Source organism: Mus musculus, chromosome 9 (assembly GCF_000001635.26).
Source record: "Mus musculus strain C57BL/6J chromosome 9, GRCm38.p6 C57BL/6J".
Lineage (NCBI taxonomy): Eukaryota > Metazoa > Chordata > Mammalia > Rodentia > Muridae > Mus > Mus musculus.
The window spans coordinates 30,937,598-30,965,587 of record NC_000075.6 but is presented as its reverse complement, the minus strand read 5'-3'; the positions used below and the strand labels follow the sequence as shown (position 1 = coordinate 30,965,587).

Sequence of the window (27,990 nt, the reverse complement as noted above, 5' to 3'; positions counted from 1 at the left end):
GAGGGTTGTTTCCCACTTTCTCTGCCTTTTGCCTGCTCATTCTGAATGATCTTGAGGTGCTAAGGATCTGAGTGATGATGAAACTAGGGGTGTGCGTTGCTGGCAGCGATGCACCCCTTTTCACTTGGGGAGTTCCCTTCTCAAACTCTCAGTATCTGGTCAGGTACTTGGGAATAACAGAAACAGAAGAGCCTCTAGGCAAGAATTCACTTAATCTTTTATTTTTATGACAGGGTCTCATTATATAGCCTAGTCTAGCATTGTGTTTAAGATTTCCTAGTCTTAGCTTCCTGAGTGCTGGGGCTGCATGGTTGTGCCACTAGGACTGATTTTGGTTTTACTTAAGGATGAAAAATTGAGAACGAAAGAACAAAACAAATAAACTAAAAACCCTTGACACTAACGCACTACCTTTGGAATATTTTGGTCAGGTTTGTGGAGTATCCAGATTAATGGCTGAGTTACCTGCTGAGTCAGGGCCTTAGGGCCTCCAGTGAGAAAGCACGGGTACCACTTTCCAGGAGCAACCGCTCTGCAGAGGAAATACAGTCTTTCCTTCTATGAGCTAAAGGGGTAGCTGTGGTTGGCTAGGGCCTACGACGGTGTGGTCTCCCTCGGCAGCTCTGTTTGCTGAGTGCTGAGCTGCAGCTGTTGAATTTCCAGACACAAACAAGTATGTATTCTGTGAGCCTTGCTGAGCCCACACAGCAAGGGAGAGCCAAGCCGGATTCCAATCTGCTTCGCACATAAGCAGCTCTGCTGCCAGCTGAACTCCAGGGCAAAAGCTGTGTCTGGTAATGATACAGGCAGGCGGATGGCACAGCTGGCCTGACATGGGCAGTCACTGAGGACACACTTGTCTTTGGTTATTTGGGAGAAAATGAGAATCGGAAGGGCACGAAGACTTGCAGAAGCACACATCGACTGACATTAGCAATTGATGCTTGAGCAAAGTGGAACACACCAAAGGGGGAAAGTCCTCGAGTTTATCTATCAGCGACAACGTGCCTGTGTGTACATGCTTGTTTATACTTGGGCAAGCCCTGCCTCTTACTCACTAAAAAACTAGACAGACATGAAAAAGGCACCAAGTAGACAAGTAGATGTCAACTGTCTAGAGACCAGTTGAGAAGGACAGTAGTAGCTGCGATGTTACTGGCTTTACCTTGTGTCCTGAGGGTCTAAGTTCATGGTTATACCAGGGCTCCATTTAGCACTGTGTCTGTCCCTGTGTCTTGAGAGAAACTTGGAAGCAAGGAAAAAGGGTAATGAAAACCAAGAAAATGTAAATTGAGGTATTTCCCTTCTATTGCTAGATTGCCACTTCTTTCTTGTTTTTTCTCCTTTTCTCTTTGGTATATATACGTCTTTGTGGTGTGTGTGTGTGTGTGAGTGTGTGTGTGTGAGTGTGTGTGTGTGTGTGTGTGTGTGTGTGTGTGTTGTGTTTATGCATGTGAGGTCAGAGGTTGATGTCAGCTATCTTTCTTGATTGCCCTCCACTTTCTTTACTGAGGCAAGGCGTCTTGCTAAACCCTGAGACGGGATGACATTGCTCCAGCTAGTCAGTCTGCCTGTAGCTCCCCATCACCGCCTCTTGAGCTTTGGAGTTCCAGGCAGGCTGCCCAGCCCACTTGGCTTTTTCCATGGGTACAGGAGCTTTGGACTCCTGGCTGTACACTTGTACACCAAGCACTTTACTCACAGAACCATCTCCTCAGCTCCTACGATTCTTTCTTTCTTTCTTTTTTTAAATATCCATTTCATCTCATCCATTTGTGACCAAGGACTGAATTCCTTATATGGAAGACTGAGCCAGGGAGCTCTTCTGAACTTTGAGAGAGAAGAGGTAGGAAGACAGGATTTTAGAGGCTCTCGGGGAGAGTTCCAGTGGGTAATAGGTAGGGACTGTTCCAGGTTAATAGCACCCACTGGGAAGCTGGAGTATGAGGGTTTCAAGAGAGGGATGAAATGTGATGGGGGTCAGGTGTTGAGCAGGAATGGATGTCTCTAGAGTGGTGGTCCCTAGGCAAAAGGAGGGGGATTCTGGGATCCTAAAAGGCTTTATTTTTTGACTTAAATGAGCAGGTCAGCACATAAGAGGGCTGATAGTGCAGCTTGCTGAGTAGAGCAATACTATTTCTCCCGAATAACAAGTCCCTGCCTCCAAAACAAACAAACAGGTTTGGTGGTCCATAGCTGCAATGTCAGCGCTTGGGAGGTGGAGATAGGAGGGTCAGAAGTTCAAGACCGCCCTTGACTACATCGAGAGTTTGAGGTTAGCCTGGACTCCATGAGATCCCCTCTCAAAATCAGAAAACATAACGAACATCAGTGAAAACTGAGGGATCCCAGAGTAATGAAGAGCGTAACCTACAGATTGGAATTTTCTCAAATGTGGGGATCTTGGGATGCAGTCTCTAGAACCTCAACCTTCATAGCACCTGGCGGCTGTTGGGAATGTAGATCCACGGCCTGCTCAGCCATTGCGCTGGACTGAGCCCTTTACAAGGCTCTGGGGTTTGAGAACCACATTGATGTACATCACACGGATGAACAGCTACTTGCATGAGCTGGATTTAGCAGGCCTTTTAGAACTTTCTTACTGAAAGTTGAAGATACCCAGAGAAAATAGCAGCTGCCCTGTGAGTACTCCAGGTAAGCTATGTTTAACCCTTGTCTTTGGAGGCTGGGTCTCTTCCAAGGAAGTAATGAACCAGACTAGACAATTTCATTGGTGTAAGATCACACTTTAGTTCGGAGACATATTTGCATAAATACTTGAAATGGGTCCGCCCCAGCAGGTGGCAGCCTGAGAAAAGTGGCTTTCTATAACCCTGTGATGGACACTGCTGCCCTTTTAGACAACAGATTTTAATACTGAAAACAGCCACGGACATTTCTGAAGATAGCTTGGAGATACCTATGGAGCTTGCTTTGGCGTTCACTGCCAACACCTGGCCTTATACCTCTTGTATACTGATTTTTCCCCGCTGTGAGGTAGATTGATTATTGGGGAAACCAAATAGAAAAAAAAAATTCTTCTTTTTCATTTAGCTTTGCTAGTCCTTTGCAAAGAGACTGGCTCTGAAATCTCCCATTTGGATCAATAAGTGCACTTCTACCTTTTAACCTATCCCGACTTCTTGGTCATAAGCAAGGTCCAGTCCACCAGACAGTCAACTTTACAATCTGTTACCCTTATACCCTCTTCTCTCTTCCTTATGAATTAGGTAGTACCCAAGGGGTTGTAGTAATAGAAGGCCTGAAAGGGCCGTGCCATCTTGATATGTAGTATCACCTTGGAGGGGACCTTTGTCTGTTACACCAGTAGCCCAAATCCATAAGCCTAAGAGATTTCCACCAAGGGGATCAGAGGGGACACGGCTGGCTTCCACAGGGCTTGGCATCCTCAGGTTTCAGAGCCTCATCACAGGTGTCAGAGGCCTGACCTGAGGGGTCCCTGCATTCCACAGTCCGCCGCTGCCAGCTACCTCTGCACGTGCTCGGACATTCAGACCAGTCTCCCAGAACCCACTCCGCAGAGGGCAGTGACTGAATGATGTTGGTGGTTGCTCTTTCCTTGCTATTCTGCACGCTGAAGTCCATGTCATTGGGGACAAAGAAGGTATATCTGACTTTTGGAGGGAAGACCTCACCAGACACAGTCAGGAGCTGTACTGTAAGAGGCTCAGGCAGGGCCTGGAAGCTCTGCAGCCGCTCCAGGGTAGCCATGGAGCCACTGTACTTCAGGATGGTCCCCTTCACCAAGATGTCTTGCTCTATGGCAGAGATGGCCAGGTTACCATTGAGCAGGTACTGCCCATTGGCTGTCTTCAGCGCCAGGTAGCTGCCGTCGTTCCTGACCCCTGGGTGACTCCGCTGTTTCACATCAATGTTTGTGGCACCAGCTGGGATGGTGACAATGTCATTGTAGCCATAACTATGATAGAGACAGAAAAACTCTGTTAGGGTTGGTGGCTTCCCAGCCTTGGGAACTGAAATGGGTCCCCCAGGTGGTCAGGGGTGAACAGACAAAAACCAACTAGCGAATAATGAAGCGATTGCCTCAAAGTTCAAAATAAATTAGATGCCAAGGCAGACAGAGCTGTCTGGGACATTGGGCTTTCTGCTTCATCTGTGGAGATTGAGGCAGTTAGCTGTATTGATCTTGACAGCAACACAGGAGAGCCTAGGGGAAGAGTGCAAGCCACACAGCCCCTCCTCGGCTCAAATGAGAACTCAAATACATTTACTAATTTGCAGTGGCAAAAGTGGGTGCGGCTACCTTCAGACCCAGAGCTCAAGCTTTTGGGGAAAAATATGAGCCCTTTCCTCATGCCAGAGCCCAAGAGGAGAGAGGACTGACACTGTCTCTTTGAGTCAACCTGCATCTAGTATTGATTATTACAGACTTGGGAAGGACGGAAGATAAAGCTTGCTTCTTTGGAGCCACTTCTTGAGTGTGCCCAGATACCAGGAGCACCATGTTTTTAGTGCTATATAGTAGTGGGGGCCGTGTTTCCAGTGCATTGTTAGCATAGGGATTTATGTTGAAACCTGATTCCTTGTCCTCCTATGGGAATTTGGGCTATAGAGAGTAGGGATAAACTATCAAGAAAGGCCATCAGGTGGCTTCTTTGCTATTCTTTTTGTGTGTCCAGTCTAAGTTTAGGGGAATTATCCAAGGCCATATGTCTAGGACCTAAGAGGAAATAACTAAGATACCCATGACCTGAGTAGCTCATGGTTTTTCCCCTACTTATTTGAGCTTAAATTTGAAAAGCACTCCCATTTTTTTCTGGTTCTATTTTTTGAGATATATACTACCATAATATATGTAAAGAAGAAGATGGAAGGGGGGAGGGAGTGAAGGAGAAAGGAAGAAAAGGAGAGAGAGGAGGGATATAGAGAAGGATGGAGCAAGCAAGCTTCACTAGGTACAAAACTAGTCAGTAAAGGGACAAAAACTCTGAGATACTGGAGCTGGCTAGAAGGCTTGAATGCTAGAAAGTCATATGACTACACCTGATACCAGAGAGACGGAAGTACTTGGACTTGACCTTACTCTCCAGAACTCTCCAGGAAGCGCAAGGGACAGCTGAGAACAATTACCTGGTACATAAAGAACCTGGCCTGCCATCCAGATATGCTCTAGGTTTAATCTCTAGCATGGCAGGAAGAAGGAAAGGAGGAGCAGGAGGGGGAGGAGGAGGAGGAAGGAGAAGAAGAAGAAGAAGAAGAAGAAGAAGAAGAAGAAGAAGAAGAAGAAGAAGAAGAAGAAGAAGAAGAAGAAGAAGAAGAAGAAGATGATGATGAAGAAGAAGAAGAAGAAGAAGAAGAAGAAGAAGAAGAAGAAGAAGAAGAAGAAGAAGAAGAAGAAAGAAGAAAGAAGAAGGAGGAGGAGGAGGAGGAGGAAGAGGAGGAGGAAGATGAAGAAGAAGAAGAAAGGAGGAGGAGGAGGAGGAAGAGGAGGAGGAAGATGAAGAAGAAGAAGAAAGGAGGAGGAGGAGGAGGAAGATGAAGAAGAAGAAGAAGAAGAAGAAGAAGAAGAAGAAGAAGAAGAAGATATCCAAGTTCTCTATCACTAACTCTCAGTGGGACCTTAGAAGAGTCAATCTTTTCCCGTTTCAGTCCCTCAATCCCAAGGTAGGGAATAGCAGTTTTTGCCAGGTAGAAAGAAAGCACTTTGGGGTACCCCAGGAGCTCTAACGCATGCGGGGTGCTTGGCTGTGAGACTCTCTCCAAGCCCTTAGATTCACAAGGCTGCTGAGCTGCTGGTTTGCGTCCTCTTCTCTGATGAAGATCTAGGCATGGAGAGCCAGGGCTCACTTAGGGTTAGATGTCCTCTCTATAACATGCCTAAGGGAAATGTATTGTGGCTGAATCCAGTGTTACTCAGTGACTCAGAGCTGACACATTCCCATCCATGTGGCCTCCAGCCCTAGTGAAATAACAGCTGCCCCATCCCATTCTCTTCAAAGCCAGATTCTATTCCAAGCGCCCCACACCTCCCACCTCAGTAGATCCTGACAATGACTGTGAGAAGAGGCAACCATTGACATTCAGTACAGAAATGGAGTCTTGAAGTCTTTATAAGACCCCCACCCATCTACACAACTATTAACTAGCAGCTGTTATTTAAGCTCGAGGCCATCAGTGTTCAGAACCCTTTATGTTCCTCTGCCTAGGTACAACCTCTAGTAGACTCACCTGAAGGGGGTGAAAGAACCGGAGATCTTCCTACAGGCAGTGCCTTTGCCCCCACACACCCCACATTTGTCCAGCTTCTTAGGTGAGTTCACCACATGGTCACAGCCAGCCTTAACACATTGCCCCCGGACGCAGATGGACAGAGTATCCGGTCCACACAGAGTGCCATCGATCACCTGGGAAAGGAAAGGTAAGAGGGGGCAGGCAGCACACAGAAGCCATCTGCAGGTGGAGAAGGCAACACGTGTCTGTCCTCGAATCCCTGTCACAGTTGGGGGGGGGGATTCTTACCTTAGCTTCAAACACTTTGAACTCACTCCTCCCACGGGCTCTGCAAAACAGCTTGCATCGGTCTCGGGGGGACACTCCTGAATACTTGGGGACCCACTGCAGGAAATTCCCATCCAGGTCAGTGTGGTTGTAGGCATTATATTTCTCACACTGCTGCTCCCGGAAGCTTTTTCCTGAGAAGAGTAAGGGACGGCTCAGAGTAACTTACCTGCTGAAGTACTATGGTAGAGAAAGATCCCAATCCAGGCCTCCTTTCTCTCTAGGCTTCGGACTCAACCCAGGGACCCAGGCACAAGCCCACTGTTTCTAGACATACCTGGGTGGGGGAAGTGTGTGTGTGTGTGTGTGTGTGTGTGTGTGTGTGTGTGTGTGTGACCTTTTCTCAAAGGACCAAGAAAAGGAGCCATGCGGCCTCACATTGGGATTTCTGGTACAAATATCCTTTCCATCTGAGTGCCTGATACCGAGCTCTACTTTCAGGACTCTGTTGTTTATACTTTATGCTGATTTCCCTAGTAACAACGGACATGTGGCAAAGGCTTACTGGCACTTCTAGCCCCGGTCTTGCCTCTACAGCTCACTTTATTGATTCTGACTATCTATGGGAGAGCTCCATCTGCAGGTACTATAATTACTCCCTACAAGAATTATTTTATTCTTTCGATAATTGGTTTGGTTTGGTATTCATTATAATGAGACTGGCACCCCAGCATCCTGGACATTCAAGCATCTCTCTGTGCTATTTCTAATCTACCATGTTGACATCTTCTGCTAAATTCAGGAAAATTTATCATTTTGGATGATTGCGTATAACTCTCGTAAGCCCAAGCCCAGGCCTCATGCCATGCCTTAGGGACCCAGCACTGAGCTTCCTGTGAGCTTCTCCAGTGCTCATACATGAAGACATATGTGTACAGCTTTCAGACCAATCTTCCCTTCAGATGTGTTTTCCCTGTACCAATCTTGAGTGAAGCCTGCTCCTCCCACCATGCATCTCTACCCTTGCTATACATCTGAATGGCTCATGGAGACTTTTAAACCCAGATGTACAGTGTTAAGCTTGTGAGTGCATACTGCCAAAGGGGTCCTGGCTGTACCCGGAAAAGCATCAGGGTGACCCGATGGGACAGTTGTCATGGACAATCCACACATGCTGTTTCAGTCTTTAAGGACCTTTCTGGTCTGGCTTTGACATGCTGCAACTTCTATTTGGCTCCTCCTGAGCAATTGATGGGGTTTATCATACCTACCTCATCCTGGCACATAACTTCCTGTCTCACCAGCATATCATCATCTGGACCTTCCTTGGCCTTCCCTCTCTGAGCTTCCTTCCCTGATTCCCCATACACTCAGGGTTGCTGCTTTACACAGGAAGCCACGATTACTTTGCAAAAGAGTTCATCATTAGTCATACTGCAGAGTCCTTGAGGACAGAGACCATGCGTGTGCATTTATACCTTCTGTGTCGACTATAGTTACAGACACAGAGGCACTGACTTGATAGAAATGGCTGACCTCAGTGCATGTAAAGTTATGTCACCTATCATTCATACCTACCTTGAAAACTCTCATTAGTACCCGAGAACAATTTCTAGAGTGTCTACTGCTGATCCTCCCTGTCTAACAAAACGGCAGAGCCTACAGACTTCCCTATTAGATCCTCAGCCCAACACCAGGGCATCTATCTTGGCAGCTGGGAGAATTTCTCCTAAAGCTTCCATAGCCTTTTCATGCTGCCAGCGCTTCCTGGAGCTGCCCAAACTGGCACTTGGATGGGGTGGAGGCCAAAAAAAAAAAAAAAAAAAGAAAATTCTGATTCCCTTTTCTAAATTGGCTATTGCTCCCCCTTCTCCACTTTGAATTCATGTGTGTGCTTTCTAGCATGACCTAGGGGGGTAGGAATGAGCAAGGGGAGGCAGAGGTGGTGCTCCTTCTGGGGAAGGCTCTGTCAGGCAGTTGCTATGGCTCCAAGGGAAGACGGGCAGCTCTTCTCAGAAGGAATGTACCCAGGAATCAATCACATCCAGAAACCCTCCCTCCTGCCTGGGCTGAATGCTGGCTGGAGAGACCTTGGAGGTTTGGCTCTGACACTTGCTTTGGAAAAGGCTGCCATCAGCATAGAGAAGGTTTCAGATGCCTCTTAGAGGGTTATTACCCTCCTCACAATCCCTCTTCAAAGGTCCCTCTCAGATTTGCTCGGGGGTGACATGCTTTGTCTCTCAACAGCTCAGAAGACCAGGACAAGAGGAATCTCTTCCTTTGATATCACCGTCCTCTCCCTAAAGTAAGAACAGTCTTGGGTGCCTGAGGACTGTTCCCAAGCTTGACATCTTGCAGAGCCCATGTAAATCTGGATGAGGGCTCTCCCCCTCTTGGGTCCCTTGTACCTATCCTGGCAGGTAATTACCGTTTGGTGGACATTCCTCTGTGTTGCATGATTGGTACTTGACTCTTTCACCCAGGCAAAATCTTCCTCCATTCTGAGGCATTGGATTATCACATTCACGGTTCGAGAATTGTATCCCTCCACCACAGGTGCGAGAACATTGTCCCCAGGGTCTCCAGGGACCCCAGTCTCCATCTACCACAGCCTGTAACACACAATGCCACCAAATCAGGACCAAAGGGAAGCAGGTTTCAGTCCTCTATGCCACCTGGCTGCTTGGGCCTGACTTCCTCATCTGAATGTATGGAGTCCTGCAAATTATTTCGATTGCTTGCTTAATGATGGCGTGCCTCGCTTGGATGTGACTTCATGAGCACAGAGGTAGCTTTGTTTGTTGTGAGTGCACAGAATATATAAAGAGTACCTTACCCTACCCAAGTGCCCAACACAATAGCTGCTGAATGAGTATGGGAGAGTCTTTTATGGGTAAGTTTGCATCTGGTGCAGTAGGTTTCCATTGGTGCCCATGGTGTCCACAATGGGAGGAGTCTGGAGTCACTGTAGCTGCCTCACCCGGGGAAGACATATGCCCCTAGCAGTGGGTCAAGACAATGATTCTTCGAAATAACCAACAGTGCATAATCCTCACAAAGCCTTTCCGTTGACAGCTCCAGCAAGGGTTCTAAATGACTTTTCCCCCTATTATTAAAGAACATTTTGCTCATATAAAAATAAAAACCGAAGACTGTAAAAATAAATATGGGAAGAAAGGAAAAGAAAGAAAGCAAGCTTTAAAAATGTGCCACTGCACAGAAAGAAACCACTCCCATAATTGTCATAGAATCCTCCCATTCTGCTCCAAATATCATGTCCTACAGCAGTGATGCATTCATTTGACAGAGGCATGATGCTGCAGACAAAGGGTAGTTTCTAGTCCTGCCCTTTTCACCTTAAGGATAGACGGATCCTATGACTGTTTTCTGTCACCCTCAGAGTTCTGCCTCTGAGATAGGTGGCTGGAACCTTCTTCTCTTTCAACACCATGAGAAGAATGAATGGGGAGACCAGGAGATGGCTGAGCTGGAATCCATGACACTGTACCAGCCCAGGCTCTGGGTGAGAATGTGTGGCTTCCACAGCCCAGGGAGGCTCCCAAATCAGCACCGAGAGCATGCCACCGAGGACAGCCCTTGGAACGTGCTCGGGCCACCGTGGCGATTCAGCACTGGGCAGGACCCAGGCTGTGAAACTCATCGGATGGTATTTCATCACGAAAGCCCCATGACTTGCAGAAGGAGAAATGTGATCAGCCTTGCTGTTTGGATGCATTAAGAGCAGGGAGAAGAAGTGAACCACTTAAAACCCTCACTGGCATTGCCTTGGGGTTTCTGCAAGTTTCCTCAGTACTGGGCCAAGGTTTCTCTTTCTGGACACAGGCCACTCGGATCCCTTCTCCCCTCCTCTTGGAGTAGACATTCTTACCATTACACTTACTCTCTGATTTCTACTAAGGAACTCAGCTCAAACATGGCAGGCTGTGGATACTCAGCCCTTATGCAATGTTGCTACTTCATGTCTCTCTCTATTTATAGTGGGTTCCTCTGGGCTCTCACTTACTGAGTGCCCACCTTCTGGTCTTCACACCTTCACCAATCAGCATGAGATCTCAAAACAGCTACAAAACAGAACCAAGGAGAGATGCTGAACTTCGAGGAGCCAGGCAACATCCCATTGGCCATGAGCAAGCCTCAAAGCTCCCCACTCATGGGGGTAATTACCATTTGTTCTGTTGAAAGAGACTGACTTTTCTGTAAGTAACACTTCTGGCTTAGCCTGAAACATCTTAGGTCCTGACTCTCATGTGTAGAGCCTTTGTCTCCCCATCCTGCTTCCCCCCACCTCCCTTTATCTCCTCTCCATTTTCCTCACCTTGGGATTCTCCACATCCTCCTTGAGTACACAGCTACCATCCAGGCACAGGTGCCCAGGGCCACAGGGTGTACCATCAGCCCAGAGCAGGCTACCATTCTTTGTGTGGCAAATGGGCTCATCACTATCCCGATGACGGCACCAGAGCTGGACACAGATGTCCTCCACAGAGGTGTTGGGGCAGTGTCGGAAATCAGGCCCAAAGATCTGCTTGCACTGCTGGTCCAGCTCGTAGAGGGTGCTGTGGCCCGGGAGGCCTGTGGGGAGGGGCAGAACCGAGGTGGGGGCATCCAGAAGACAATCTCCTGAGAATAGAAGAAACAGATGAGTTAGGACAAGGGCAAGGCTTTGCTCTCAGCTCAGTTTGGCCTCCTGCACTGAGCTCCTCCACTAAACTCCAATTCTGAATGATACACTTTGGTGTTTAGGCATCCCAGTTTTTTCATCCCTGATCTAAATATCACCAACATCCAACCAGGAACACAGAGCTTGTTCAATTCTGGGCAACTGTAGCAAATGTTTCTGTAGGATGAGTTTTCCTTTGCTGTCCAGCATGTGTTGGATATATTTCCTGTGACATTCAGCATGAGTCTCGTGACTGCCAGCCTCTTGCACTATAAAACCACATTCCACGTAAAGTTTAAGAACCCTGACATGCAAAGTAAACCTGAGTATTGACATCTGTACGATCTGCCCCTTTTGCATTGGCTATATCTCTGCCTCCTTCAGAAGAATCTAGAATACTTTGCTTCCCTGCTTTGTTTGATGATTTAAACGTCTTTAACTGGGCACCTCTGTCCTAGATCCTGGCTCTCATATGACTAGCCCACAGCCTTTTTTTTCATTTCTGAGCTGCCATTCAGTCTACCACTCCAGCCTGGAACATTCTCTTCTCTGCTCTTCCAAACTACAAACAGTCTTCCATTCCTCTATGTTCTGCTTAAACTCACCACCTCTGGACAACCTTCTCAGACTAATTCCTTTTGCGTTGGAAGGAATAAATCTAAGTTAGCCCAGAGCTCAGGCTATGGGAAGATGGGGGTGGGGTGGGGGTGGGGTGGGAGGGGGCAAGGAGGAGCATTCTGGGAGGATGCTTAGCATGCCTTTCTAAAATGACATGCCTCTGAAGTCTTTCCCTGCCCTATGGGCTTTGTGAGAACGCACAGCTGCAGGGAGTCCCCAGGCCGCAGCAGGTGCCAACAGCCAAGGAAGAGGCTCTGCAGCCAAGGGGAGCTGAGTGGGACATACCGTGACCATCATCCAGGAGCTCTGTGAGGTAGACAGCACTGCAGGGAGACCAGGGCAGCGTCTTGTTCACGTGGATGAAGAATGGCGCCATCATGTGGTACTTGCCCATGGGCCCAAACAATCTCACACAGGGCTTAGAATCATCATGGGGCATGCTGAGAACGTGCCCTGGTTGGGGGTGAGGAGAGCAGAGAGCTGTGGTCCATTCAAGCTGTCCATACCCGCAGGGCCCCTGTCCAGCCCATATGTTCCCAATGTGGCCAGCAGTGTTGATGGTCTCATCAACTTGTTCCTGTTACCATCTCTCCTCAGCATGGCCGTGGGGGCTCCCTGGGCACATTTATTTTGGGACTTATTTTCAGTGTCTTACTTCCAAGAAGTCTTTTCAGATTTCAGAGGACCATTGAGACCCCTTTAGTTTTTGACCAAAGAGGATCTCACATTCCCTTTTACTGTTGGTTGTCTAACATGGCTCTCTCTTCATAATCCATCTCTCCGTGAAGCCTGACTAGTTAGCTTCTTTAGTTCATCATGGTAACCGAACACGTCTCCCCTGTTTTGGCATTCTCTGGGTGATGCTTCTGATGTCCCAGGACACCAATTTAGCACTTTGGTTTTATGCTTGGAATAGGAATGGAGTCGGTAACATCAAGTATAGCATGTATATACATAGAACTACTTCGTCAATGGCTACATGTGAGATCGCCTGCTTCTCAGAAGCCAGGCAGCTGTGGACTTGACAGAGGTAGCTTCTGCTGACATCTGAAGCAAGCTCTGGTGTGACAAGTCTTACCTAGCTCATGGGCCAGGGTGTAGGCTGCCTGCAGTCCCTCATCCTTGATCACTGAGCAGCTCTTGTCGGGGTCACAGATGGTGCCAACGTCTGCCATCCCCAGGGTGTCACACTGCTCTCCCTTCCCACAGAAGTTCTGTTTGGTGAAGAGAGAACGTGCTGGGTTATAGGGATAGGCACGGAGACCAGAGGTAAGTGCCCAGTGTCCCACTCAGTCGTCTGAGAGATAAGCCTGATGGTATAAATGTTACTGAGTCTTCTAACGTGTGTGTGTGTGTGTGTGTGTGTGTGTGTGTGTGTGTGTGTGTGTGTATGTTTAATGGCATAACCAGTAGAGCTCAGCACCTAGGCATTCCACCTAGCTATTCTGTCGCCTTGGTTTTTCTGTCTTGGTTGTGACAGTTGGTTTACCTGTTCCTGTTTTTCTAACCTGGAGATGGGCCCAAGAAACATATCATTGTTAAGACAACACCAACGTTAACACTAGCACCACATGTGCATGTGTGTGCACACACACGAGTACACACACACACACACACACACACACACACACGGCAGTGGTGGTGGGGCAGTGGGTGACACTTGGCCTGACTGGGACATCAAAGGCCTGCTTTGGGAGGAGGTGGATCTTCACAGTGGCTCGGAGGCTAGCCCTGCACTAAGACTGCTTGGGCTTAGCTTCCAGCACTACTGCCGTACAGCCTCTTGGGGCCTCTTTTACCTCAGTCACAGAATGGATATACTACCACTTCATTTCCACCTGTGGCTCCTGTGGGGACTGGTGGCCTGAGCCTGACACACTCAGCTGTGCCCACTGGCCTTCAGGAAAGCTGTTTAAGTCACCACAGCCACCCTCCTATGTAAAAACTCCAGGAATCCCTAGGTGACCATTCCTATGCCTAACCAGACTGAAGACAGAACCCTTTCCGATTTCCATTTCCAGACCTCTCCCAGGGCTGCTCGAGCCTGCTGCCTCTTGGTATGACCTCAGCAGACAGCTGGTCACAAACATTTGGAAAAGTGCCCTTATTAGATTCTTCTCCCTTTGCAGAGGCCCCTCACTTGCCTCATGACCCTCTTCTATTCATTCCAGCAAGAGGCCTCCAAAGTCCAGCTTGGGCCAGCAGGGAGACAGCTCCCATGTTTGGGCAGGCTCCAAAGCCCTCCCTTTGATCTGCCCATCCTATCTTCCGCCTCCCCAGGGTTTTAGAACCAGCCCACACACCTGTCTGGTGAACAAGATGGCAGTGTCATAGTGCTCCGGGTGGCGGTCACTGGGCTTGTTGAAACGCCGTTGCCAGCTGCAGAAGTTGCGCAGTGTGAGCCCCCCGTTGTCCGACACCTCCGGGCCCCATCCTTCCTCTTCCACTATTAGCACTTTCACCACCACAAGGTTGACGGAGTTCCTGATGCTCGGGTGCTTGTAGATTCGGGCTGCCATTGACATCACCGTGAGGATGTGGTTCTACCAGAAGGGGCAACAGTTCGAGAATGCCAATCACTTTCATGGCCTTGGCTGCCCACTCCTACCACCTCATTAGGAGACGCTTATCTTACACATGTCGGGCTCCAGGCTGAGCTTTATAGACATTCAGCATCCCATGAGGATTAGCAAAACATTTGAGGACTTGGTGTTGTTTCCCCAGAGAAAAAGACCAAGCATCAGTGGCTGGCCCAAGATCACAAAGCTAATGTACTGTCATCTGAACCCAGTCCTGTTTGATCACAAAACTTACACATTGAACATCTAGACCAGCTCATGGGTGTCCGACTTCCTAGTAATTAGTTAAAATTCAATACACATGGTTCTTCTATTGCACCAGCAGCATTTGTACATGGAACATGGCTGCTGCATTGGAACGGCAAATAAAAAGTTCTCTTGGGTTGGATGGCTTATTCTGACTGCCCAGGACACCAACTGGCTCCTTGCCAAACATCCCCATCTTCCCTGGCTTCACTCCAGAAGCAACAGCCTGAGGACTTACAGTCAGTGGAATTTCCCTCTTAGAATCTGTCTGAGCATTTTCCTGATGTTCATTGGGATAACTTCGACTTTTTTTTTAGCCTGAGAACTGTTAACTCTGAGAACGTTGCTCTCATAATTACCCTTAGCTACAGCTACTCTGCAGTAGTCATTGGCCGTAGTTGACACATCACCTCATTGACTTCTCATAGCAACTGTAGATCAGGCATTGCTGTTCTGCTTATAAACGAAAGAGTCATGCAAGCTCAATAAGTTCTTGAAGATCACACTACTCGTAGAGCCAAAATGCCAGCCCAGGTGTGTGTCTGTCTGAGGTTCACTCTCCTTTCTAGACTTCAGCCTTCTGCTTTCTTCATGAACAGTTCCCACCCCCACTCCCAGCATTTATTCACTTCTACTTGGAGCTCGAGAGAAGCCAGAGGGCCTAATGAGACTCAAATGCAGAGGATCCCACCTGCTTGCAGTTCCCCCAGGCCAACTGAAAGGCCTATGGTCCTACGTCATTAGTTGGCCTCTGGCCTATCCTTGAGCTGCCAACTGCTTTTTTTTTTTTTTTTTTTTTTTGCTGGATTCCAAGGCTTTGAGGAGAGGCCAGATGAGAGCTCATTGTCCTGCTTTGGGGACCTTGTGGATTATTTTTCAGAGGCAGAGACAGCGGGTGACAAGCTGGCATGCCTCGAGCCCATGGTGTAGCCAGCTGAACAGTTGTTTGTATGCCTTGCCTTTTTTGCTTCCTGGAGCTTCACTGACCTCAGCTTCTCTCTCTCTCTCTCTCTCTCTCTCTCTCTCTCTCTCTCTCTCTCTTCTCCTGTGGTCTAAAAGGTGGGAGTAGAAGGGGAGGGAAGGCTATGGAGGGGACATTCCATTGAGGAAGGCCATACGTGGGAGTTCCAGATGCATTCCATTATTTGTGCATGGGACCTGTCTGCTCATCCTGCAGGAGGTAGACCAGATGTTTCGTTACTCCTACAAATGGCTTGGCAGGTTTCTGAGCTCAGGTGGCTCAGCATGCCATGCACGCCAGCTTGTTTAGGTTGATGTAAACATCTTATCAGCAAAGCTGCAACTTGGCATTTGTTCCCTGAGTCGGATGGCTGAGGGGAAATATGCAACCACATCATTATGCAACCAAGGGTGAGTCCTGAGGAATGGTAGCTTGGGAGACAAGTCCCTGGCCAAATCATCCCTGCTTCTTGAGGGAGGACAGACAGTCTTCTGCTCTGTCTAGTGAGGCTAGGATCTGACTGGACCAACCCCTGGGGATCTCTCCTGAAGAAATCTGCAACTGTCCTTCCAGGATTTTTTCCTCTTGAGGCCCAGTTCTGTGGTATGAAAACTAGGGAGGGTAAGATCTTTTTAAAACAGTCTGGGACCAAGATGCTGACTTCTGGGTGTTCAAGAAGGTGGTTTACAATGAGGAGTTGAGGATTTGGGGGACTGAGAATGGCCTGTATATTCAAGCTCACCGGGCCAGACCTGTCTTAGAGTGACAGATGATGTCCTAGTCCCTCAGGGAGAAGGCAGCGGGCTACTTGGAGGGAGGACAGCACAGGGAACGCAGGAGAACCTTTTCTTCAGATACTGAGCTGTGGTCAGCTGAGGAGGCCAGGGAGTCATTGCCTCCAGGTGACAGCTGATTATGAATACAGCTTAAGTTCTTTCCTATCGATGACTATCTCAGAAGACAATCTGCATAGCGGAGGACCACAAAGATTCTGTGGTCCAGTGCTCCTTTCAGAAGCTCCACTGAGCGCTCACCGAGAAGCAGCTCATCCCTGCTAGCTCCCTTGGCCAGCTCCATCATCTAGATACAGTGGCAGGAGCCTTGCATCACGGTTCATCTCATAGCTCTCCAGGAATAAGAATTGCTAAGCTTGGGATAAGTATGTCACTCGGAGTCTGTGTGCTTCTGATTCTCCATCTGTTCTCTGGGTCCTGAAGGATGGCCCTGACTTACTGATACAGGGAGCAGGCCCAGGTGCCAGTCAAGGAAAAGGTCAGATGGCTTGCTCGACCCACCACCTGGTGTCTATTTATACCTCTCTGCTTACCACACAAGTACACACTGTGAGCTCAAGAGTGGGAATGGGATTCTTCCCCTATTGAGTGAGGTTCCTGGTGTTTGGCAGAAACCTCCAGAACTATGTCAGAGTGATAGGAGCCCAAGGTTGTCACAGTCAAGGTGAGTCAAGCAACTTAAGTTTCCTAAGGTAAAGGTGGCATTTTTCTGGGGACCTTCTCAGTACACCCAAAATTCTGTGAGATAAAAGTGAAAACTTCCGGGGGCTGGCGAGATGGCTTAGTGGTTAAGAGCACTGACTGCTCTTCTGAAGGTCTCGAGTTCAAATCCCAGCAACCACATGGTGGCTCACAACCATCTGTAACGAAATCTGATGCCCTCTTCTGGAGTATCTGAGGATAGCTACAGTGTACTTACATATAATAAATAAATAAATCTTTAAAAAAAAAGTGAAAACTTCCTTCTTCAGGATCCTGGGTGCCCCTATGGCAGTCACAGCCTACTGCTGGGACTCTGTGGAAGTTGAGCTTTGGCAAAATGCACTAGCAGGGGTTTCTCATCCTGGCTACCGTGTCACCTGTACATTGTAGTATTTTGCTCATTTGCGTTCACACAGTGGGTATTAAGTCCTGTGTGGTGTGCCTGGGGACATCAGAAGAGTGGCAATGTATGTCCCACCTGTGGTGTCCTTAGTCCTCCTTCCTGATCTGACTCTAGGGCTAGGATAGCTCTGTGAGGAGGAAAGGGAGAAGCCAAGGGAGAGGGAAGAGTGAGACTCACACCACACCTTGTTCTCCCAAAGGCAAAAGGTGTGGTTGCAAAAACTACCCTTCTTCAGAACTGCCCAAAGCCAGCCACACAACACTCAGAACTGAGGCAGTCTGAAAAGATGGTCTCTGCCGTGTGGGCCAGCAAAGCCGAAAAGCAGTTGCTAGCATCCCAGTGATCAGTCGCCACAACATCATGCCGGCTCTGTCAAATGTTTTCAATCATCAAAGGCAACTCTAGGAATAGCTATGCCTTGCGGAACACCAACTATCACAGGCCCTGGCTCAGGTGTGTTTCATGTTTTGTTACGCTCTCAGGACAGTCTTAGGATGTGGGTATGACTGTTCCCAGTTTCCTGGTGAAGAAACTGAGGTACAGAGAGCTCGATACTCGCCTTGGAACTCTCAGTTACATCTGTTTTCCTCCTAAGGCTATGGTCCTGGCCACTACACTACCATCACTCTTGGTTGCCACAAGGAAAACCAAACCCAAAGTTTGCAAGCAAATCAGCCAGCCCTGTCATGAGCTGCATATACCCAACATTTGGATATTTGGACATTTTCTTTGGGAAATAGTATCTTTGGTCATTCCACTGCAGCAAGGGATGGAAAGGACCCAATTGTTTGGTAGTGGGCTGAACATAATTTATGTAACATACCTTGGCATAAATACAGGGCTGATCAAGCCTAGATCTGTGCATCACTCAAACCAGCACACTATTGACACCAAGAGATGACACTATTTGTTTTTATCCTACCAGGCAGAGACTCCTCTGGGCAAACCAGGGTATAGGATAACTATAGAACTAGGGCCTGTGGAGGTAGAGGGAGAGGAGATGACTGTGACGGACTCTCCCTAGAATCAGCTCCCAGGACCTTGCATCTGGGGATGCTCAGGTCTGTTTTGAGGAGGAAGAACCACTCCTCGACCCTCCCAGCTGAGAAATAGGGTTAAAAGGTCTGCTTACTGCTGGAACCCTGCTCTGCTCCAAGTCCACCCAGGGGGCACTCAGTAGCGTCTGAGATGTAGACAAAGTTAGTGGACTCTCCTGAGGTGGTCCCTCTTTTCAGAAAGTGCCCCCTTTCCCAAGTCTGACAGAAAACACAGCTGCCAAGAGCTACTGAAGCAGGACCCAGGTTCAGAGCCAGGTTAGGCTGACTTCTGCTTGAGGTCCAGGTGTGCTGCTCACACAAGGTGACTCTGTGAAACCACCAAGGCCTGGTACTTTAAGACCTGGCTTATTCAAAGCCACCTCCTCCATTCAGAAGCCAGTCCTTAGCATGTAACCTGGAAGGAGGCTCTGGGAATCCATCAGACAGATAGAAGTCGCTTTGGGGTGTCTTTGGGTAATGGTGGTGGTGGTGGGGTTGATGGTGATAAAAGCCCCTCACTCTCTAAGAAACCACAAGGCAGTTGGACTTGGTCTGAGCATCTGTGAGACTGTTTCAGGAAGAGCCCAGTTTCTGGAAGGTTCAGCTGCTCACTGAGCACACTCCACTTACAGGATGGTTTTATATGCATGACCTCAGCAAAACAATGCTTGTGAGGGAGGCAGAGGAAGAAGAACATACAGCTTAAAAGGGACTTTGGAGTTTCCTAAGGTCACACTGGTAAGTGTAGCAAGCTAGATTTGCCACACACCCCAGGTTTCCTGAGCCTAAGTCCAGCATTCTCTGTTGCTGTACTGTAATACAATATCTTCTCATGAGAAAAAGCTGTGGTTCTTTTCACCCTCTCCTAACTGTCCACATTGTGGTGTGGCTCCTTAAATCTGCAGACTCAAGATACCCCCTCAAAGTGCCAAGCCCCATTCTGAAAAGAAACCACCATTGCCTTCAAAGCTTCAAGAAAGAATTGGCTATGATCCAGGCTGGTGTCATTGCAAAATGACAATGACATTTACCAGAATTCTAGAAGTGAGTTCACTTAATCCCTTCATAAGAGGGGCCCCTGCCTCCCACTTTCTTATCTGGGTTCAGAGTTAGGGGCTCATCATAAGATAGTCGTACAGATGCTTAGACTAGAGCAGATTACCTTGTGTCCAAGTTCCTTTTTTTTCTAAAGATTTATTTATTTATTTTACGTGTATGAGTACACCATTGCTCCCTTCAGACACACCAGAAGAGGACATCAGACCCCATTACAGATGGTTGAGAGCCACCATGTGGTTGCTGGGAATTGAACTCAGGACCTCCAGAAGAGCAGTTAGTGCTCTTAACGGCTGAGCCATCTCTCCAGCCCGCTTGTCCAAGTTCCTTAAAGAGCCAAGGGCTCTTATTGTCATCATCAACCCCCTCCCATTACCCAAAAACACCCTAAAGCGACTTCTATCTGTCTGATGGATTCCCAGAGCCTCCTTCCAGGTTACATGTTAAGGACTGGCTTCTGAATGGAGGAGGTGGCTTTGAATAAGCCAGGTCTTAAAGCACCAGGCCTTGGTGGTTTTCCAGAGAGAGTCACCTTGTGTGAGCAGCACACCTGGACCTCAAGCAGAGGTCAGCATAACCTGGCTCTGAACCAGATGTTCTGCTTCAGTAGCTCTGGGATACTGGAACCAGGGCAGCTGTGGATTTTGGAGATGCCAACTACTTCTTTAAAGGAAATGTTTAACAACTCACTGTTTAAATGTGAAGTTGAGAGCTTCTGGGGAGGACATTTTGGCTCTGCATTCTGAAAAACTGACTCGTCTCGAAATTTCTCCGTGTTCTTGTTGGTCTTTCTACATTGTGGATTTCAAGCAGAAGCCAGGGACCCATCTAATTTGGGGTTGGATATAATTTTTAGCTTTGGGTTTGTTCCTGGAGAAGCCTAGAGTCAGATGTAGTGGTCTTGGTGAATTGGGAAGCCCTCTCTTCACTCTTCTCTACTTCTCTAATACACACTGGGGGAAAGAGTCAGAAGAAGTGGTTGGTACCTCCTCTTAAGGCAGGCAGAGAATCAGACATGGCATCAGCACAGACAAACCTCAAGGAGCTGATGGCTCAGAGCTGTCGTGCAGTGTTTTGAGCAGAGCCAATAGCACAAGACCGTGCAGAGAGCCTGTCCCAGGCTTAATTGGTCTGTGCAGTAGATAGAACAGCGATCATGTGGACCGCTCACCCACCGTCCTTCCTGTCCTCCCCACATGGCTTTCACCGGAACTTTCTCCTCAAACACCTCTTCATCACAGGAGGTGGGAAAGACCAGATGACAAGCAGAAGGTGAGCTGTCTTTTTGCCTGGCCACTCTACAAAGGGAACGCCCGTGCCCTTCACACCCAAGACAGATTCAGGCACAGGCTGAATCTAGCTAGGATAGGGACCTGATCAAGGACATTCTCACTGCCCAAAGGGTTGACTGGGCTGCTGCAGTGCTGGGATCCTCTGCCTGAGAAACTATGATCTCTGGACAGGTCAGTTTCCTCTAGCTGAGCTAATGTTTATGGTTCTGTCTATTCTAGAAAATGGGACCCTTATCCTTTCTGCTTCTGGTAAGATCTTTGCCCTATCTTGAGGGAGGGATTGGGAGCACTTCTTGCTGAGTCAGCACCAACTGCATGTAGTAAAGAATGCTCAGCTACTAGCAATAATGTCTTGAACTCAATTTTTCTGCCTAGGTCAGTTGGAAGCTGATTCTGGGCTGAGGGTGGCCACCGGGTGGACCAACCTCAGCCCTGGTTCCTTTGAATACAGTAAATGACAAAGTTCACCCTTCAGCCCTGCTCCCTCCCCTTTCTCACTGAAACTTCAGTTTTCTGGGCTGAGCCCCCAGGCAGAAATTCTGTTCTCCTTCCTTCTTGAGCTGGATGTTGGCACTGCCAAGTTCTGCCGGGGTTGAGCGCCAGGTTGGCAAGGTAGCCCATGCCCCTTGATCAGAACCAGCTGGGCATACAGAAGTTGGACAGTCTCTTTCCAGGTCCGGTTCCCTCTAACGACTTTTACTTACAGGAACCTCAGTTCTGTACCCAAAGACAGTCCCAGCTACCTTGTCCCAGCCCAGCTTCCTCTCCTAGGAAGTCTCAGAGAGTCTCAGATAGTAGAGAATTGCGGGAAGCAGGACCAGGAAGGACAGGGCTCTTTAGCAGTTTTTAATCTCCCTTTGGGAGAAGCAGGTGCCTGGGAACTGTGGAAGACTCAGGATGCTGGGAAGAGACAGAGCCAGCGCCTCTACTGTAAATTGGAAGGGATTTAGGGATTGGGAAGTAGGAAGCCGGGAAGGCAGAAGCTAATGGAGTTACTGCTGTTTCTCAGAAAGAAGAAAGTCCCCTTTGGGGTTGGGCTTGGGAGCGCGAGGGATCCCCCCCCCCCCGTGGGAAGGGAAGAATTGAAAACCATCGAGAGGCAATAGACTGTTAGTCAGGGTCTGCGGAAGGTCCTACCTGCAGGTCGGTCCCATAGAAGGCAGCCATGGACGCATCAGCCACCAGAAGTGTTTCCACGAAGCGAGCCTCGGACACAAACCTCTTGCTTCTAGTTTTGGATCCGAAGGGTGGTGGCACTTTGCGGGAGTCTTCTGTCTCTTTGAGCAACCCCTCCTTGTCCTGCTTCCTGTCCTCTTCGTTGTCACTTCTCTCCTGTCCCTGCCCATTACCCATCTCCACCTCCCACTCCAGTCCTTGAGGGAGGGGGAAAACTTCGGCGGCAGCGAGCCCGGGGTCTTCGCGGCGCTGTCCCGGCCCCCAGCGCTGCAGGCGATGAGGCTGGTCCAGGGAGTCCCCAGCGCCCTGTGGCTGGATGGTGAACTCCTCGCCTGCCAGCAAGAACGAGCCGCTCAGCCCGCGACACAGGCTCATCGCCGCCAGCGACTCCCGTTCTCCATTCACTGTGCCAGAGAAGAAGCAGCCACGCAGTCCCGGCTCGCCCCCGGCCGCCGCGCTCGAGCCCCCGAGGCGCTCGATCTTGAATTCCGGCGCCAGGAAGCTGGCGTCAGGCGCCAGGCGCAGCACGAAGCCCTGGCCGAAGGCGGACAGGTGGAAGGCGAGCTCGCTCGCGCTGCCGGGCAACCGCGTGGGCACCACTAGCTCCGAGGCCTGCGCCCCGGTTCCCGGCCCCGCCGGGGCGCCGCAGACGAGTGGCGGCGGCGGCAGCTGCAATAGCAGCAGCAGGAGGGGCGGCCACCCGGTGGTGGTGGGGTCGCGGAGCATGGGGGCAGAGTGCTGCGGAGCGCGGGAGAGGGAAGAAGATCGCCGCGCGCGGGCAGGTGCTGGTGGCCCGAGGCGGCCGGGCCGCTCTGTCCAGGAAAAATGATCAATCGGATGGGGAGGCCGACTCGGCTAGCGGCAGCAGGCGCGGCGGTCCCCTGGCGGCCCCTCTGGATCGCGCAGCCCGCTCCTCCTGCGCCAGCCAACCTAGCAGAACTCGAGCAGCTGGCGCCCCGGGCCGCGAGCGCGCGTCCTCCGCGGCGTCCCGTGCAGTCGCCTCCTTCCTCGGGAAACACCGAGTGGGCTGCCGAGCCCTTCGTATTTATACTTCCTTCCCGGCTTTGACATAAGAGGTTTATTTTTGATCGCTCACTATTCCCGTTTCCCCTCCCCTGGGGTCAGAGACAGAAACAGAAAAGGAGAGGAGGGGAAAAAAAAGGGATGAAATGTAAAACCAATCAGGAGTCAGTGAGCCCCTCCCGATAGTTAAGTAGTTAAGTGTCAACTACAGCTTTTTTTTTTTTTTTCCTTTTTACGTGACTACGTGAAGACCCATGCCAATTCCTGTAATGCTGGACAGTCCCCCTGAAGGCGAGTCCTAGATGGGAGAGACACTGGCTTCTTCTTGTGCAAGAGCCAGGTGCTGGGGACAGACACACCCTGCTCTGGCCTCAGAGACAGTATGCAGATTTTTGTACAAACCTGGCAGTGTTAAAAGAGGTTTGTGGGAAGGTTCCAAAGCCTTTAATGGTCAAATACAAAGTGAGAGGTAGGAAAGTCATACTGGAATCACGCTGTCCATTAGGAGCACTTCAGAACTTTAAAAATGCCACCTGGTCAAGGTTGTTTTGTTGCTTGCTTCTGAGCATAGTGGGGGTAGTGAGAGGCTACTACCAGGAAAGTAAAATGGATTCAATACCACTACATTTCTCGTTTCCTATGGGAGGAAGTACTTCACCAGTCTGTCTTCTGATGCACAGCTCTGCCAGTTGCCTTGCTGACACGGGGAAAGGTGGCCAGGTCCCTTATACTGTATTGCCCACAGCTCCAAATACATCTAAATATGTGGGGAGATAATTCACTCTGCCACCTTCCTACAGAAGAGAGTGGGATCCAGCAAGAGTGATGACCGTCTTAAGACCACAAACCACAATCTTTGTATCCACTCTAGTATTACCGGTGCAGGTCTAGATTGGATTCAGAATCAACGTTCTCTCAGTACCAGAACAAGTCCTAGCCCCTCGCCCTGTGTCTTTTCTGAGACAATCATGGAGGATACAGCATTTGGCAGCTCACCTACCCCCAACTACGCAGCTCTTTGCTTATGTGAGGGTGCCTACAGTTGAGTCATTCTTACTTCGTTTGGCCGATCCAATCCATTTCTGTAGCTGTGAAGGATTGGCCTATGCAAAAGACTCCTTGGGACTTGTTACCTACAAAGAGGAGTCTCTTAAATTAACTTGTGTCACTACAGAACCTAAGGAAAGGCCCCAGCACCGCAAGCTCTCTCCACTTTTATAGGACTGCAAAGGAGTGGTTGAATCTCCTTCCTTTGCTGTATAGAGAATTGGAAGTTTGGGTAAAACACTCCTAGAGGCAGGGGAATGGAAAGCATCTCTGTTTTCTACCAAAAATGAACAAGATGCTCATCCCTCAACAGTTTAATATCCCTGGGACAGTGTGACCTGTACGGTTAAATGAGCAATCCCTTTTGCCTCAGGGCTGTGGTGACATTTCAATTACTGGTCTTAGCCATTAAGTTCCTTGTTCAGTATTTTCCAGTGTATCCTTTTCCTTTTTCTTTTTTCCTGGTTGTTGTTCTTTTCTTTCTTGAAACAGGGACTCACTGCATAGCCCAGGCTGGCCTCAAACAGGTATGTGCTGTGACCTCATGCCTGGCTTTCAACTTCTGGTTTTCCATAGTAGTTAGGTCCTTCACGTGTGCGAGTGCCTTCTTTCTTCTTTGTGACTACTATTTTATTGGAGTGCCCAGCTTCTTCTTTCTCTTTAGATGTTAGAGGCTATAACCAGGCTCGGGGAAACTAAGTGTTGCTTGTGTTTTCATTTGGGAAATCTCTGGAAATTGCAGCTGCTACTGTTGTAAAACAGAAAGAACTACTTTGAAGGCAGACACTGAACTGGGCTTCATCTTTGCCCAATTTCATCAACAACTACAACTACAACCACACAAAAATTGCTGTCTGGCAAACGATCTTGGGAGCCAGCCTGGCTGCTAGGTAGAGACCTGCTGGATTCCTCCTGATGCCCCTGTGGTAACTTCCAGGGAAATGCCTGCCATTCGCAATGCAACCACAAGGTGTCATCCGTACCTTAGTTATGCTTAATCCAAGCCTTGCAGGGATGGCGGATGACTTGCAGAGAGGACTCTGAGAAGCTTGGTTGGTGAAGTCCATACAGCAAAACAAACACTATCCCAGCCCACCATGGAAAATCTCAAATGGGCCGATTTTGGAGTTCCTACATTAACGTCTTGAGCTTCAAAGAATATAAAGGCTTGACAAACTGCGGTGCATGGACTAAGACTGCTTCTGTATATTCCATGTGCTAAAGAAAAATGTTTTACATATTTTAAGTGGTAAATGTAAAAAAAAAATAAACGATTACTATTTCACGATCTTGAAAATGCCATGAAATTCAAACTCCAGTGTTCGTAATAGAGTTTACTGGCAAGAGACATTCACAGACCCTTTGGCTGCATTTGAGCTATACAGGATAGGGCCGAACGAGCTTAGAATATTCACCATCTGGATTTTTCTATAGAAACGTTGTTGGCTGAATGTAAAACAGTGTTAGTTTAAATTTCTTAAATTTGGAGTGGCATGAGATGCCACATACAGGATTCTCAGCAAGTAAGATGCTCAAAATAAGTTTTTTTTTTTTTTTTTTTTTGCTATGAATATGAATGTGGAATTATTTGAAAAGTTAAGATATATTTGTTTGGTCTATAAGTCTATATTTAACATCTATTAATTATTTAATTAGTGTTTAAATAATTAATTGCTTTTGTATTGGTTTGTACTATAGGCTTATTGTACATTTTAAGTTGTTTTTTAGTTTTTTTTAAAGTATGTTTAGGTTTGTTTATTTTATAGGTATAAGTGTTGTGTCCACATGTGTGTATATGGACCATATGTGTGCCCATGGAGGTCAGAAGCAGGCATCTGATCCCCTGGAACTGGAGTTACAGGTAGTTGTGAGCTGCCATGTGGGTGCTGGGAATCAACCCAAGGACCTCGGAAAGAGCAACCAATGCTTTTAACTGCTGGTCGTTCTCCTCACCCTCTTCATTTTTCTGAAAATATTCATTTATTTATGTGTGTGTGTGTGTGAGTGTACGTGCATCTGTGCATATTCTACACATGTGTGGAGGCCAGAAGAAAGCACTGGCTATCCCACCTTACCATGCTCTGCACTGGGTATCCCACCTTACCTTGCTCTGCCAATTCTTTTGAGGCAGGGTCTCTCCCTGAGCCTGGGATTTATTTTTTCTTGGCTAGGCTGGAAGCCAACAAACCCCAGAGATTTTCCTGTCCCCATCTCCCTTGAAACTGGTTAGGAGGGACATGGGGCTTGCATGGGTGCTCACTAGTATGCAGAAAGCTCTCTCAACTGGTGAACAGTCTTCAAAGCTCTGAACCTTGTTTTGAATTAATTCATGCTGTTTCTGTTTATCACTAGTAAGGTGCTTACCCCATGTATTTATAGTATACACTAAATTCTGATAGTCTCTAGGCTTCCAGATTCTATCAAAACTGGGCAGAACATTAGTGGTCAACTAACCCACTTCCGCTTGCATTTTGAAGAAGAGGGCAAATGCAGGTTTCAGTGATTTACCCAAAGTTGTGTAGAGGATGGTGGCTCTCCAGCTATAAATGCTATGGTACCTTCTACAGGAAGATAGAGACTGCATTGCCCTAGAGGTTCCTTCGTAATTTGTGCTTTTTCCTTAACACCAAGTATCAACTGTGGCTGAGGCTTTTTTTTGTCTTCTATGCTCATTTTCATTGACTTGGTCTCATTTGCTCCTTACTAGAGATAGCTGCCATCTTTTGAGTGCTTGCTGTTGCTAAGCACTGATCTGAGGAGTGAATTACACAGGTAATGTGCAGGCTTGGGGTGCTGATGTAAATGAAGTGCTTAGGGTTCCTTAGATAACAGTTGTTGGACAGGATTCTTCACCAAAGTCATGTGCAAACTGCAAATTAAATAGAACATATTTTTGGGGGGGGGGAAAGAACATCTCACACAGAGTTAGCCCATCGTATTAGAGAGTTAGAAAGGAATGTTGGGATACAATGGATCAATGTCCTTCCTTGGGAAGATACTTAGAAGTCGTCTTCTTCTTCTTCTTCTTCTTCTTCTTCTTCTTCTTCTTCTTCTTCTTCTTCTTCTTCTTCTTCTTCTTCTTCTTCTTCTCCTCCTCCTCCTCCTCCTCCTCCTCCTCCTCCTCCTCTTCCTCCTCCTCCTCCTCCTTTTCTTCTTCTTCTTCTTCTTCTTCTTCTTCTTCTTCTTCTTCTTCTTCTTCTTCTTCTTCTTCTTCTTCTTCTTCTCCTCCTCCTCCTCCTCCTCCTCCTCCTCCTCCTCCTCCTCCTCTTCTTCTTCTTCTTCTTCTTCTTCTTCTCCTTCTCCTTCTCCTTCTCCTTCTCCTTCTCCTCCTCCCCCTCCTCCTCCTCCTCCTCCTCCTTCTCCTTCCCCTCCTCCTCCTCCTCCTCCTCCTCTTCCTCCTCCTCCTCCTCCTCCTTCTTTTTTCTGGAGCCTGGCCCTTCTGTCAAGGTTTCAAAAAAGAAAGAAAATGGCTTCTTTCAAAGTCCAGCCATAGCCCTTATACATAAGTCAGCAAAGTTCATTCTTTCTAAACCTTTGTGTGCCACAAGTATGTTCATTTTCTGTCATTTAAACTATCATGTGGTGGCCACAACTCTACCTGTCAGTCACTGGAGAAAGGACTTCACAGGCTGTCTCTATCCTGCCACTGAACACTCATCTCAGGCATGCTACAATCCATCTCCAGCATCAATTTTGCATTGACCCACACCTTCTGTTTTCGTCTGCACACGGTCCTTGGTGTCCATTAGTCATGTGTAGAAGAGGTTCAATGTGTACCTTTTTCTTTCCAGTCCTTTCTTAGTCCCAAGTGAAACCTCTGGAATAGAATTCCATATTTCCAAAACCATTTGTTCCTGTTCTCAAGGCCACCCTAGCAAAGAACCAGTTATTCTGG

The 27,990-nt window shown here is 48.3% G+C and overlaps 1 protein-coding gene across 2 annotated transcripts; it reads right to left on the bottom strand.

Annotated features, from left to right (window-relative positions):
- Positions 1–1,749: 1,749 nt before the first annotated feature.
- Adamts8 (a disintegrin-like and metallopeptidase (reprolysin type) with thrombospondin type 1 motif, 8) lies at positions 1,750–23,026 on the bottom strand. 2 transcript variants are annotated; one of them, NM_013906.3, is made up of 9 exons: positions 21,987–23,026; positions 14,083–14,322; positions 12,858–12,993; positions 12,065–12,232; positions 10,817–11,121; positions 8,909–9,092; positions 6,502–6,674; positions 6,211–6,386; positions 1,750–3,940 (listed from the first exon to the last, which is right to left on the bottom strand). In NM_013906.3, exons 1-9 carry the CDS (start codon positions 22,749–22,751, stop codon positions 3,370–3,372), a joined length of 2,718 nt encoding a protein of 905 aa, NP_038934.2. In that variant the 5' UTR covers positions 22,752–23,026; the 3' UTR covers positions 1,750–3,369. The 2 variants fall into 2 exon arrangements, with proteins under 2 accessions (NP_038934.2, NP_001313221.1); NM_001326292.1 differs by lacking the exon at positions 12,858–12,993.
- Between the last annotated feature and the right edge of the window lie 4,964 nt (positions 23,027–27,990).